Here is a 16181-nt window from a genome sequence, read left to right on the forward strand (position 1 = left end):
ACACATTCAATCCTGGAATCTCCTCAGAATCCTCTTAGATTATACACATGGGGTATGGAATAACCTTATAATACCTTTAGGATCTACAGGTGAGCTTGCATTCCTTCTTTTCATCTGTTCATCATCCGAACCATCTTCCTCCAGGTCTATTATCTTTACACTTGACCTGGAGAAGATAAATATCAATGGTAACAATTCATAATTCAAACACACGCTATTCTATGAACAACAAAACATTTTAACATTAATCAGTTCATACAGAAACAGTGTCCAATTAAGTAAGTCGTTTTATTCACGTTTTTCTAGGCCACAGGCACACAGTACAAAACATTTCAATATTGTGATTACAAATGAAGTCATTCATACAATTTCATAGCAAAATATATGTATTTAGACAAATTCACAGAAGTAAGTTGACGATTTGAAGACATAAGCCTAACAAATGTTTCAAATGAGGGATTACCATAGTATTTATACTCAATATATTGCTTTCTTAAGTCGGAGAAGGCACAGCAGACAAGGATAAAATGGTACTCGTTTTCGACAAGCTGGATATTATATCGAAGGCAGTATCTGCATAAACGGTCCTTGATGTCTATGCCCAATCGTCTCCCCATTTCGATCATTAGCTGGTGGCAGCCACATCTGAATCTGGTTAACGCTTGCTTCAATGGAGGGGAACTGATTTGTGAGAGATAAGATTCCGCATGCAGAACAATTTGTAAGTTGAATAAGCTGTCAACTTGGAGTTAGATGACATTAAAGACTGCTGTTGTTGAATGTTGTAGTCAGACACTCTTTGTGTAATCAATATGTCCAACATCTTGCATAACCCAAGCGTACCCGAATCCGAACTGGAATAAGATATGCTTGATTTTTTTGGCCCAAGAAGATCTGTTGAAATTGTCTAATCCATATAGCATAAGATAGTAGAGGTGTGACGATACAGAAATTTCATAATACGATACGTATCGCGATATCTTGGAACGCTACGATTCGATTCGATGTATATCACGATATGCTTTCTTTAGTTATTTGCTTTAAAAAATCATATATTAATAGCAAGAAATTTTGACATAACCGTCAATATCTAATGAAAATTAACAATTTTAAGGTCAACGATACATATCACGATACGAAAAAATGTATCGATATATTTATCGTCAGATAAAGTATCACGATTATCGATACTACGATATATCGTCACAGCTCTATAAAATAGGTTTGCTTCGGTAATCTGTCGTTATTCATGTTGATTATTTTGGCCCAATATTTAACACATTTAGTTACATAAGAAACATATAATAGAGGTCGTCCACTTTCACCAAGCACTGCATCATTGCAGGTTGTCAAAGGCAGATGTAGAATTTTTTTTATGAACTTTGTCTGTACCTCTCAATTTGTTCTACCACCTCATATCCCAAGAGCTTGGCGCTGTATGTAACTATTGGTAGGACCATGCTTTCGAAAATCCTAATTGCAGTGGTGATCTGTAATCCGCCACACATATAGTGAAGTCTGTATATGTATAGACATACTTTCTCCACCTGCTGTGCTAACACCTGTCTCGATCTTGTCCACACTAGTTTGGGTGTAAAATGAAGTCCGAGATACTTATAATACGAGACAGTTTCTATTTGGGAGCCCCTGTAGTACCATTTTTCATATGAACATAAATATCCACCTTTACGGAATACAACGATTTTGGATTTCTGCATATTCCAAGTGTCCAATCAAAGTTAAATGTGTAAGGTGAAATAAAATAATGATATAATTAAAGTCTCTTAAATCTCAGAGTTGAAAAGCACTAGTGGTTAGAGTTGAGAAGTGATGACAGTGGAGTTTTAGTGAGAGTAACAAGAGCTCATTCATAATGTATGGCCAGTGTGTGTGTGTGTGTGTGTGCGTGCGTGCGCGCGCGCGCCGGCGTGTGTCGTCGAACCCCCTGAACCCCACCTTGGCTCTGCCATTGCTAAACATTAACTTCAATGTGGTCTTTACTCATTTTCAAAAGGGGGGTGGGTGGTGGTTTCTAACCCCCTGAACCCCCCTCTGGATCAGCCACTGATTCACATTGTACATGCTTCTCTATAATAAATCACAAATTTCTGGAAACTACAAATGAGTGACCGGGTGCTTTGGATTTTACGCAGCTTCTAGCAATATACCAGGAATATCATGGCATTGGGCACCAGAAATGGGCTTCACACATTGTACCCATGTGGGAAATTGAACCCAATTCCATTGTGTGGCGAGTTAACGCTTTAACCACTAGGCTAGCTGCCACACCACCCTACAAATAAGGTGTGCAGCAGTATATCCAACAAGAAGACAAAGTCATCAATATCCCCCGCAATGGCAAAATACTCTTCATGATTATGTCTACGAGTTATGATTATGTCAAATATTTAGGTGTGTATATAGAAAAGTGGAAGGAGAGTATTGAAAGGTTTTTGAAGCTCTGCTCCAGAAAGGAGCACTACCACCAATTTCAGTCTAAGTCGAACTTGTTGCCACAGAAACACCAAAAATACTTTATTCAGAATTCCAAAACTACCAAAAGGCACCAGTACACCACCAGATCTATCTATGTCCCAAGTTTGGTGAAGAAATAGTGAACGGTTTTAGAGTTCTGCTCCGGAAAAGAGCACTACCACCAATTTCAGGCTAAGTTAAACTTGTTGCCATGGAAACGCCAAAAATAATTTATTCAGAATTCCAAAACTACCAAAAGGCACCAGTACACCACCAGATCTATCTATGTGCCAAGTTTGGTGAAGAAATATTGAACGGTTTTAGAGTTCTGCTCCGGAAAAGACAAATGTGCACGGACGGACAGACGGACGGACGGACGTACGCACGCACGCACGGACTCCATTTTAATACCCCCCGCAAAACGCGTTGCGGGGGATAACAATTGATATATTGCAATTGTTTGTCCTCTGATAGTACTGTATCAATGGGAATGTAAAAATGCCAATGTATTGTCAAAAATATACATTTTATAGTTTTAATAGTGTTATGAATAAACAACTAATCATAAATAAAACATACCAATTTTCTGACCTGCCAGTATTAGCGTGATATTCCTTTTTGTACTGTAGCCACAGGGAAGAAAATGGTTGACTTCGAAATCAACAATACCATCTTCATGTCTGTTACACTGATTAACATAATTATAGCTATAAAGTTCATGTACTCCCAAAACAATTTCAATATTTGACAACTATTGCTATACTACTGCAACAATGAGGACCACTATTGCAAAGAAAAACCAACATAGACACACACACGCACGCACACGACAAACATGATTATAGTCACATATTTTGTTCGGTCGTGCCAAGCAAGCTTCTGGAAGACTGGGACCTGGAGAGCTCACTGCGATGGCAGTGTACTTCTAATGTGCTACAGACCGCCTCCGTGGAGTAGTGGTTAGAGTGTCCGCCCGAAGAGTGGAAGGTCGCAGGTTCGATCCCCGACCGCGTCATACCAAAAGACCTTAAAATATGGTACTTAAAAGTTGGTCCCTGCCTGGCGCTCGGCACTAATGGGTACAACAAGGACTGGTCGGCTCAGAGTCAGTATAATGTGGGGTATTCATGCTTCACTGCGGCATGGTATCTCAGTGGGCTAGCACTATAAAACCAGCTTCAGTCTGGGCTAGTACAAGCAGCCGCACATACACATACACACGCAAGCACGTCGTCATATGAGCGAAATATTCTCAAGCACGACGTTAAACCCAATTTCACCTCCCCTCACCTCTAATGTGCTACCCCTTCCATTCATGTCAACACTGAACATGACCCCTTATTTATCCATGATTAGATTTTTCTTTTAGTGGTCTGAGTGGACCTGCAGCAGCATCTAAACTGGAGTGACCTGCCTTTATTGTTTACAATCATTAAGATGGAAAAAAGGCATTTGTCTCACTGACATTGATACAATCATTGGATGTGGTTTTTAAAGGTACGCCCCTCTTGCAGTTTTCAAAGCAATGGAGCACCTTTAGAATACAGCACCACAACTTCTCGTGAGGACGATCTCTGCCGTAGGTCACGTGTCATTAAGACAAGCAACCAGTTTGTGAGAACACGTCGGACGCGAACCCGCGACCTTCGGATTGTTAGCTCGACAGCTAACTGACTGAGCTACGTCCACACTGTTGCGCAATGTGCAAATTTATCGAGTCATTCCTGTGACGTCACGGAAATGAACGGAAACAGTCGAATAGGTCACGGACAATAGACCGATCCAGTCCCGGCCGATAAGCCCCGCCCACTTCGTTTTTGACGTTAGGGGGGACAACCACGGACTAATCACAATGGCGTCACCGCCGGCGAAACGTACGTTATTGCGAATGTTGTTGATGAATTATGCTTGTTGTACTTTGGTATCCGTCGTTTATGAATGATATTTTAAAAGTAAAGTTTTACGTATTTTATTTTCAATATATTTTAGTTGACAGGTTGTATAATTGGCGAGTGAAAAGGTAGTTAGATCTACATGCCCGATGAAAAATCGTCTCAGCCAGCTGCTGAGACTGGGAAGCCTATTTACTACCAAATAATCTATCCGGCAATTCACGTTCGTCTAACAAATTAGCAGGGGAAAGGTAACTGAATTATGTTTGTTGTTTTTTTCTCAAAAATTCCCATCGTAATATTATAAAAACCGTGAACACAACCACATGTTCAAGTTACAGATCGTTCCGGTATCTATAAAAAATTGTCAAAACTGCGCGTGCCACCTTTATTTATTTATCCGTTGTTCAGCTTTAAGTTTGTGAAAACTTGGGTTTCTACCTTTCAAGGGACAACGCAGGAAAGCAGTATCCCGGTCTACTACTTCGTCCACCTTGTTTGTCTGTATATATATTATCTGGAAAACGTTACTGGACCTGTTAACACAGTATGTTTCCATGGATGTATCTGGACATACCCCGAAGCAAATATTCAGCAGCTAATCTGCAGCTATTCTCAGTAAAATTTCTCTCTTCAAAATCTGTACACCATCCTAAAATGACACTGAATATAAGGAAATCCATTTTTAAATAATAATCCTTTCCAATTTATATTTCTATGTGTACTTTGTTATGGAATCCTAATCTACAAACCTCCACTATAATGGACTTCATGAACTGCCAGCATTTATCTACAGGTATGTCACACCACCATAAACACAAAGAATCCAAGATACAGTCTGCACCTGTACACTGACACATCTTCCATAAATAGGAAACGTGTGATGCAAAATCTTTGAACAGAGGATCCACAGTTATCCGTACAATTAACTAGCATTGAAACAGAATGTTACACAACATACAAATATACTGCTTTTTCTTCAGAGATATTTAACTGCTAACTACTATTGTAAATAAGAGGCAAAGAATATATTCAAAGTTTAAAGCTTTTGTCAATTAAATTACATATTGACATTATTGCTTCTTAGACAATGATAATCTTTGTTTTATTAGATCTGAGACCATATCCCTTAGGGAAATAACACTAATTCTGATCTATTTCCTTTTCTGAGATACTTACCAGTGTCATCAAACTATATTATAGTTGCTTAAAAATTTGGTAAAAGTCATAACAAAGTTTAGGAAAACATACATGAAAATGTCCTGAAGCTTTCACATCCTGCAATTAAACCAGTGTGCAATTTAATATGAATTTAAGCCTATTTACAAAATAAGCATCAACAAACCTTGAACAATTTGTCCAAAACCAACATCTTAATAAACACTACTTTGGCTCAGTCTTCAAATATTGGTAACCTCCTCAAAAGCTGATGAATTCTAAGAAGTATTACATGAAATCAGGGTTGAATGTTATGTTTCAATATCCATTCCAGTTACATGAACAGTCAACTTAGAATTCTGTAAGTTACTTGGTTCCATGACTGAATAATGCATGGGTGTGAACAAAACGTAGCCTTTGTTTTTCTTTCAAATTCTCTGGATGTTGAAATAACTTTATTATGAGTGATGATACTAGTGATCACTCTCTGAATAAAGATATTATTTAAAGACCAAATATAACTTAAAACAAACTAGTTATCTTAGTACCAAGTGTTTCTTCAGCCATGATATGTATATAGTGTTTGTTTACCTAGTTCTGCCTTAACTTCACATGAATCTGATATGTGAGACAATTAAGTAATTATTAATAATTGATTGGAGTATTATCTATTTTATTACCTTTCCACGTTTCCTGGAGGAGGCAAGATTCTTAAAACATACCTTGCTATCATTTCCAGTGAATAATAATTAAAATGACAGAACTATGTTATTATTCCTAAAATGTACCAATGTTCCCCCACCCCACCCCAAACCCCACCATACAAGTAAAAAAATTATGCTGTGACAAAAAATCAAAACAAATAATGTTCTCATGGTTAGGAAATAAACTTATATTTCACTCCGTCCAATATTCCAGAAAGTCACTATTCTTCTGACATAGTTTTCGTCTCCGATTCACATTTGAGTAAAGCTAAATCAATTCAAGGTCCCATCTCTTTATAGATATTCTGAAATATTTAAGACATGGTTTTACAGACACTCATTTGAATTAAGTTTGATGTTTGGATATTGCGTGATAGGCAACTGCCGACACTGACAATATTTCCGTTTGGATAAAAAAATATTACTCTTCGAATATTTTGCACTATCAACAGATACTGTACTGTACATAGGCCTTCAGATTGTGCTTGTGAAACTTTAAAACATCCTAAAATGTGTGAACAATTTCAGAATATCAAATCGCGAATGCAACCATATCCATCACATTGTTCTTTAATGTAACAAGTTTTGCTATTTCGGTCGACCCTAACCGAAATCAGCTCGCTGTCAGATTTGTTTACATTGTGTCACGGCTTTCTCGCCTGTCTCATGTCAGGTTTATGGTGTACCAACTCAATGCCCAGTAGTGACTAAAAACGTGAAGCAAAAACAATTTTGTAGTTACAAGAATTGTCCGTGTTTATAACACTTGCAAAATCCTAAACTGCTATTTGTTGTCATCAATTCGTAATGATTTTAGACTTGTGCAAAAGTGTGTAAATTCGTGCAAATTCGCATCTGCAGGCAGACGAAGGTTTCGTGAACGATGGTGCAGACATTTAACTCATCGTTAGGCCTATCGCATTCTTTGATCCGCCTCAATTTTTTTGTCTTGATCGTAATGGTTTTGTTAAAGGGACACATCAAATCACAGCAATATGTAATAGATATAGCGAGTGTAAAATGGCATAATTCGAAGCACATCGCTTCGAAGGCATCGTTTGACCCCGGAAATAAGTCTGACAAATCCACACAGTGCGCCCGGCCTGCTGATTGGCCAAAATTGACGCATGCGCCAGTTTTGATTGACAGATTGGATCGGTCTATTACGAATGCTACGGGTAGACTCGGTGTCATGTGATTTTATTCTACGGACAATAGACCGATCCAGTCTGTCAATCAAAACTGGCGCATGCGTCAAATTTGGCCAATCAGCAGGCCGGGCGCGCTGTGTGGATTTGTCGGACTTATTTCCGGGGTCAAACGATGCCTCCGAAGCGATGTGCTTCGAATTATGCCATTTACACTCGCTATATTTATTACACATTGCTGCGACTTGATGTGTACCTTTAACAAACCATTACGGTCAAGACAACAAAAATGGAGGCGGATCAAGAAACGCGATAGGCCTAACGATCAGTTAAATGTCTGCACCATCGTTCAGGAAACCTACGTCTGCCTGCTGATGAGAATTTGCACGAATTTCCACACTTTTGCACATATGCAAAATCATTACCAATTGATGACAACAAATAGCAGTTTAAGACTTTGCAAGTGTTATAAACACGGACAATTCTCGTAACTACAAAATTGTTTTGCTTAACGTGTTTAGTCACTACTAGGCATTGAGTTGGTACGCCATAAAGCTCAAATGAGACAGGCGAGAAAGCCGTGATACAATGTAAACAAATCTCCTTTTCGGTTACGGTCAACCGAAATAGCAAAACTTGTTACATGAAAGAACAATGTGGCGGATATTGTCCCCTTCGCTCTTAGATATTCTTCAATTTGTCACACATTTTAGGATGTTTTAAGTTTCATAAGCACAATCTGAAGGCCTACAGTATCTTGTTAACAGAGCAAAATATTCGAGGAGTAATATTTTTATTCAAACGGAAATATTGTCAGTGTCAGCAGTTGCCTATCATGCAATATCCAAGTATCAAACTTCATTCATATGAGTGCCTATAAAACCATGCTTTAAATATTTCAGCTTTTTATAAAGAGTTGCATGGGACTTTGAATTGAATTACCTTCCTCCATGTTGATCGAATACGAAAACTATGTGAGAAGAATAGTGATCGACTTTCTGGAGTATTGGACGGAGTGAAATAAAGTGTATATCTTAATTATGAGAACATTATTTGAAGTTTTGTTACCACATAAATTATTCACATATATTGGTACATTTTAGGAGTAATATTACAACTGTAATTTTGTCTTTCAGTGGCATTTAGAAGTTGTACATTGATGTCCAAGATATATTTTTATGGATTAAACTTCAGTTTTTTTAAATTTCTCTCACAACGTTTCGGACCATTCCAGGTCCTTTCATCAGTACTGGCAGTTGAACTGTCACTATCATAGTACTGGCAGTTAGGACTATGATAGTGACGACGTCATAGTCCTAACTGCCAGTACTGCCAGTTCACCTGATGAAGGACCTGATGAAGGGACCTCGAAACGTTGTGAGAGAAATTAAAAAAGAAGTTTAATCCATAAAAATTATATCTTGAACTGTAATTTTGATTAATTCACTGGAAATGATAGCAAGGTATGTTTTAAGAATCTTGCTTTTTTTAGTAAACGTGGAAGGGTAATAACATTAATAATAATCTAATCAATAATAAATAATTATTTAATTGATTGACATATCAGATTCTTATGATTTTAAGGCAGAACTAGGCAAACAAACACCATACATATCATGGCAGGACAATCACTTGGTATTAACTTAGTTTCTTGGCTCCTGCTTTTACCTGTTTTTTTAAATACTACATTTACTAATAATATAATTCTGAAAGTGATTGCTAGTATCATAACTCATTAAAGTTATTTCAACATCCAGAGAATTTGAAAAAGCAAAGGCTACGTTTTGGTCAAACCCTGGTCATGCATTATCCAGTCCTGCAGGGGTTTAGATTTTTCGAAGCACTCTTAGCGCTAAGATAGTCGGAAGTGCCATGTATTAACATTAACTTACGACTATCTTAGCGCTAAGAGAGCTTCGAAAATCTAGGCCCTGGAACAGAATAACTTACAAAAATCTCAGTTGACTTTTCATGTAACGGAATAAATATTGAAACATATATTTAACCCATATTTGATGTAATTCTTCTGATAAATCATCAGTTTTTTAGGAGGTTATCAATATTTGAAGACTGAGCCAAAGTTAGTGTTTATTAAGATGATGGATTTTGACAAATTGTTCAAGGTTTGTTGATGGTTATTTGGAAAATGAGCTTCATATTAAATTGCACACTGGTTTGTAGGAGGTGAATGCTTCAGGACATTTTCATGTCTGTTTTCCTAAACCTTTGTTATGACTTTTAACAAATTTTGAATCAACTTTACTATAATTTTTATGACACCAGTAAGTATCTCAGAAAAGGAAATAGATCAAAATCAGTGTTATGTCCTCTAGGGATATGGTCTCAGATCTAATAAAACAAAGATTATCATTGTTTAATTAAGAAGCAATAATGTCAATATGTAATTGTATTGACAAAAAGCTTTGAACATAGGATATATTCTTTGCACCTTATTTACACTAGTAGTTAGCAGTTAAACGTCTCTGATGAAAAAAACAATAGATCTACATTTGTATTTTGTGTAACATTCTATTTTAATGCTAGTTAATTGTTCGGATAACTGTGGATCTTCTGTTCCAAGATTTTGCATCACATGTTTCCTATTTCTGGAAGATGGCTCAGCTAGTGTACAGGTGCAGACTGTACCTTTGATCTTTTTTGTGTTCTGGTACTGTGACATACCTGTACATAAACGCTGGCAATTCATGAAGTCCAGTATTGTGGAAGTTTGTATGTAAATTAGGATTCAACAACAAAGTACATATAGAAAAGTAAAATGGAAATGATTAAAAAAAATGATTTCCTTATATTCAGTGTCAGTTTATCATGGTGTACAGATTTTGAAGAGAGAAACTTTACTGAGAATTGCTGCAGATCAGCTGTTGAATATTTGCTTCTGGGTATGTCCAGATCTAGATACATCCATGGAAACATACTGTTTACAAGCCCAATTACTTTTCCAGATTTCCAAATGTGATTGATTTGTTTACATAAATTATATACAGACAAATAAAGTGCATGAAGAAGTAGTACACGGGAAATATTTTCTGCTTTTATTTACCATTCTCTTAATTCATTAAAAGATAGAAACCCATGTTTTCAGATTATTGAACTAAATTTGAACAACGCCAACGGATAACTAAAGGCGCCACGCGCAGTGTTGATAATCTATTTATAGATACCAAAACGATCTGCAACATGAACATGTGGTTGTGTTCACGAGTTTTATAAAATTATAAACTCAAAAAACAAAATTTCAGTTACCCTTCCCCTGCTAATATCTGTGACAGAGGTGAATTGCCAGATAGATTAATTGATTCGAAAGAAATTACGCTTCCTACAGTCTCAGCAGCTAGTCGAGACGATTTTTCATCGGGCATGTAACTCATTTTCACTCGCCAGTTGCAATCTGCCAGCTATAATATAATAAAAATCACATACGTATAACTTGCCTCTTTAAATAACATTCACAAACGACGGATACCAAAGTATCACAAGCAGAATTCATCAACAACGTTCGCAATCACGTAACGTTTCGCCGGCGGTGACGCCATTGTGATTTGTCAGTGGTTGTCCCCCCTAACGTCAAAAACGAAGTGGGCGGGGCTTATCGGCCGGGACTGGATCGGTCTATTGCCGAATGGATCCGATGCCATTTGGCACACTCATCCCATTCCGTAATCTACAAATTAAACGTGTGGCGTGGAATGAGCCGATATGCCTCAAACTGAAAAGGGTTGTTGACGTCAGGCGTCAGACGTAGATTTCACGGTGCATGCATGAATGACGCGCTTTTATATAAATCGGTGATTTTGTGACAGAAAAGTGATGTAGGGAACACTGTAAGGATAATGTGGATCGCACTAAAGAACGAGGGAGACATGAGCATGTGTAGTGACGGCACTCGGGTGAGTTAGCCTTCGAATCATTACTTTACAAAATTTATTTTGCGTGTGAAAGAGGCTTGAGTGCAAATTCCAGACCAATTTCCATTAGCCCAAAATTTCTACATTAAACCATTTCATAATGTACTTTCGACGTTTTTGGTTTCCCGTTTTTGTGTGAAAAAAAAGTATTACAATGCAAAGAGAAACAACAAATGGTACTCACGTATTACACCGGACATGTACCTGCTATATTGGATTAGGTCCCCAACCCTAACCCCAACCCCAGTCCTAGCCCTAGCCCCAATCCCTTGAATTAAGTATTTAGTGCTGTCATTTTTATCACCATCACCTATGCTTATTGTGTGTACAGATATTTTCCAGTAGGTGACATTTGGTGCGGAACTGGGGTTGATGTGTTCCGCTTCCTGTGCTCGCAAAACGAGCTGGACAAGTTGGCCAGATATTGTGTTTTATGGTAGTTTAAAGGCCAGAGTGTACCCATGTGCACATGGAATGGCTGTTGATAGCCTGGATTATTTTAAAAAAAATATAAGGTTACTATAGAAGTCATTGGGAAAACATTTGGTGGTGTGTTACCTGTAGGGTTCGAGCACTTTTCAGTAATATTCATACTTTACATGATTTCCTGTGTTTATTTCACCATGGAAACATGTTAGCATTAATGTAGAGGCAAATTTAAAGGTACTGGGAGTAAAGATAGGGCTGTTTTGAGTGGAATAGATTGTTTTAGTGTCCAGAATATGAACACTGCTTCGTTTTGTGGTCGAACAGTGGGAAAAGACCCTCGCGGTGAGTCTTACCATCAAGTAGTGGTTCCCTGGCTTCTAAATTTGTTGGAACTGATGAATTTGACAACAAATTAGGTTAAAATCACCACTGCCACAACAATGTGAGTGTCTAAGTTAATCTCCTGAGGGTCAATTTGAAGTCAAATGATAAGAATATCATGAAATATGTTCACTGCTGACAGCAGAACATGTCACAAACCCTTGTTTTAAATGCAAATAGTGTAGCATATGATCAATTCTTTCTGTCTGTCCCCTTTTGAAAATGCAACGACCTAATTTTCTTTTCCTTTTTTAAAAATATACCCCTTTTTTCACCCATAGGACTTTCAAAATGAATTTTATTAACAATTGTCTCATTGCTGTTGCTTGTAGAATGCCTGTTGGTGAATGGGGACGTGTATCTTCACAAATACAGCAGAAAAAGAAGCCTTCACATCCAATGTGGTATTTCGACAAGCCGGCCCGAAGTCTGTTGTTGGCAGTGTCTAATCAAGCATACTCCCTTTGCTTAGATATGCTTTACCGCCTTGTAGAAGTTGCAGTACTTTGACATATAGGTACATATAGTACATTTAAGTGTCCCAGTCCAGTTAAGGCACCACAATGTCTCACTACCAAATTCCATCACTCGGTCATCCTCATCCATTAGAAATTTCTGACAGTGTCCCCTTAATGCCTCAGTGTGTAGTATTTCAGTTTCCCAGACATGAAATAAGGGCTGTACATCAATCCCAGAAGCTGCTTAGATGTAAATAATAACAACTGACCCTTGTAGAATGTAATATTATGGGTCTGAATTCACATTTATTGACATGAGAGTGTTCGATATCTTAAAATTATCTCCCCTGTTTACGCAAATACGTTGTGTCTTTCTCTAACCCAGTAACCCATACATTTCTGCAGAGAAGCTCTGTTTTTAGCTGATATTGCCAAACACTGTTTATTGTAATTACAAATATTCAGTTTAGGGCAGGGTAACCAATAAATTTTCAAAGTTATGTGGATTTTTTCACTTTGTTCCCTCTAAACTGGCTTATACATAGTGTAAACATATTTTATTCAAAATAAATTGAACTAGGATTGGTAAACAAGCCGTAATGGCTTATTTGAATACCTCTCCATTTCATTGATACATGAATAAAACAAATATTAAATAATATGCAGCATGATAGGAAAGCAAGCAACCTGCGTATTAAACATTATTAATCATTTATCAAACCTATGCGATTTTATTATAAAATAATGGACAGATTGTAGTATGAAAGAATTTACAAGTACATTTTTGTTTGGATTACCATTTAGGACAGAATTTAAATCATATCCATGTTCGTAAAAATACATGCGATGTCTGATGTTAGAATAATTAGGACAAGTAAAGAAGTAATGTAAAGTATCCTCATAGGGGTGACCACAGGAACAGAATGGATCAACTGAAATGTGCCGTTCAAACGTGCGCTTTCAAATTACTGCACCCAAGTCTGAGGCGTGAGTGGATAATTTTGCAGAAACGTGTACCAAAGTTTTTATCGAATATATTAAAATTGGGTGGTTTAGATGATTGGAATGCATTTTTGAATTGGCCTATGGTTTCAATATCGTACATATTCTCAGGCAAATCATTCCATTGTCGTATTGTATCAGGTAAAAACGAGTTGCTATACAAGTCACTACGACACCTTATAGTTTGAATGTTATTTCTGTTTCTTAATCTATGGTCACTTAACTGTGATACTTTTTCGAGCAGTAGATCAGTTAAATAAACTGGTGTCATATGATGAACCATTTTGTAAAATAATGATAACTTGCTAATTTGTCTACGGTCAACTAGGGGCATAGAGTTAGTTTCCTTATATATTAAGTCATGATTTGTTCCTCTAACTGCCCCGCAAATCATCCGCAGTGCGTCTAAATGTAGATTTTCGACAAGTTTTTCTTGTTCTTTAGTACAGTTATCCCAAAGGTGCGAACAGTAATCGAACGTTGGTAATATATATGACTTGTACATTTGCTCTAATGATTTTCTAGATAATCTGTATTTAAAACTACGTAGACAATTTACCAATGGACAAACCTTTTTAACTAATTCACCAATGTGGGAGTTCCATTTACAGTCTGATTGCAAGGTTACTCCTAGGTGTTTATGGTAGCCGGCTTCAGTAATGTCTACTCCATGCATTTTAAGCTTAGGAATTGGAAGTTGGTTACCGGTATTTCTGCGAGTGAATAAAACAGCTTCAGTCTTACCAGGATTAAAGCTAACCTGCCATAGTTCAGCCCAGTGAGAGATCCTGTTTAGGTCATTATTTAAGGAAGCGGCTGTAACAACATGATTATCGAAGCATCGTCGGCAAAAAGACGAATGTTACTACTGATACCCTCAATGATATCATTTATGTAAACTAAAAACAGTAATGGCCCATGGACAGATCGTTGTGGCACCCCAGCAGTGACTTTCCTTAGATCTGAATTGGAATTGTCTATAACTACTCTCTGCAATCTATTGTCAAGATAACTGGAAAACCAATCAAGTAACTTACCCTTAATACCATAAGCTTCTAATTTCGCTATGATTCCCTTATGCCAAACCTTGTCAAAAGCCTTGCTTATGTCACAGAAAACTGCCCTGACTTCTTTGCCATTGTCTAATGCATGTAGTATAAAATCATACAAGTATGTCAGTTGGTATACAGTTCCATCCCCAGGCATGAATCCCGACTGCAAATTCGTTAATACGTTATTATCTACAAAAAAGTTAAACACATGTTTAAAAATACATTTCTCAAATACCTTTGATAAACAGCTGGTAAGAGCAACTGGTCTATAGTTTTTACATTCATTAAAACTACCTTTTTTATGAATAGGAATGACAATGGCTTCCTTCCATATTGTTGGGAATTTACAATATTCTAGGGATAAATTGAATAGATTAGTAAGAGGAGTACAAAGGGATGGCACGATCATTTGGATAAATCTGTTACCTGTTTTGTCTGGTACACTGGCTATGGAAATATCAACTGATAATGGGATGTCTCTTACTTCTTGTGTAGTCAATACAATAGACGCAAGTGGGGTCTTTACTTTACATTCAAGTGTAGGAGTCTCCTTATCAGGATAGTCAACTTGTGCGTGGTCAGCAAAATATTCATTAAATATATTTGCTTTATCTTTACTATCATTGAACTTATTATCGTTATGAATAATCGAAGGAAATTTCTTATAATCTCGATTTTTGGATTTTATATACTTATTCACTAAAGCCCACCAAAATTTAGAATTACTCCCCTGATTGATCTTATCATCTAATTCAGAAATATATTTCAATTTGGCTGCTCTCACGGCTGCCGTTACTTTGTTCCGTAAAAGCCTAAATTTTTGCCAGTCTTTATCATAATTTGGAGTCTTTGCTTTCTTATGCTGTCTATTTCTTTTCCTGATAAGTATTCTTATAGCACTATTCATCCATGGATTGTCCCGAGGTCTTATTGTTACCACATTGTTTGGGACATAAATATCACATATATTTCTCAAAACATCAACAAATTCATGTGTTAGTAATCAATATCATTACATCTAAAGATGGAATCCCAGTCAACGTTGTTAAGGCCGCGATTCATTCCCTCAGTATTAGCTAAATCATAATAAAATACTTTCCTTTTAAATTTTAAAGGCGTTGAATCAGAGCCCCCAACAGAGACATAAACTGGACAATGATCACTGCAAAAAAAGGATCAAGCACACCCGAAGTGCGAATACAATTAGGGTTTGAAACAAAGATTAAATCAATTAACGTACTAGTCGTTTGGGTGATCCTTGTTGGTTCTGTGATAAGTTGCTGTAAGTCATATGTATCAAGAAGATTGTCAATCATGTTATTAGTCTGGTTATGTATATTGATGTTAAAGTCACCAGCAATAATAGTATCTATGCCCATGTCAATGCCATTACCAATTGATTGGAGGACTAGCTCCCAATAATGGTCACTTTTATCTGCTCTGTAAAAGTTTCCAATCAAATAGCTCTTGTTTTTACACATAACTTTAACCCAGATCGCTTCTAAACCTAAGGGAGACAACTTATCAGCATGTGTAACATGCAGGTTCTCTCTCAC

At 37.0% G+C, this 16181-nt stretch overlaps 1 protein-coding gene across 3 annotated transcripts in view; it reads right to left on the minus strand.

Annotated features, from left to right (window-relative positions):
- Window positions 1-16181, minus strand: part of LOC124291961 (serine/threonine-protein phosphatase 6 regulatory ankyrin repeat subunit A-like) — a 56952-nt gene that overhangs the window by 28255 nt on the left and 12516 nt on the right. Inside the window, exon 3 of one of the 3 annotated variants that reach the window (XM_046729044.1) lies at window positions 75-166. In XM_046729044.1, coding sequence (XP_046585000.1) covers window positions 75-166 — 92 coding nt within the window. Of the gene's footprint in view, window positions 1-74; window positions 167-16181 lie in introns of those variants that run through there. The other 2 variants (XM_046729045.1, XM_046729046.1) reach the window with 2 other exon arrangements.

The sequence above is a fragment of the Haliotis rubra genome, unplaced genomic scaffold, assembly GCF_003918875.1.
Source record: "Haliotis rubra isolate DU_JTF1 unplaced genomic scaffold, ASM391887v1 Scf503, whole genome shotgun sequence".
NCBI lineage: Eukaryota > Metazoa > Mollusca > Gastropoda > Lepetellida > Haliotidae > Haliotis > Haliotis rubra.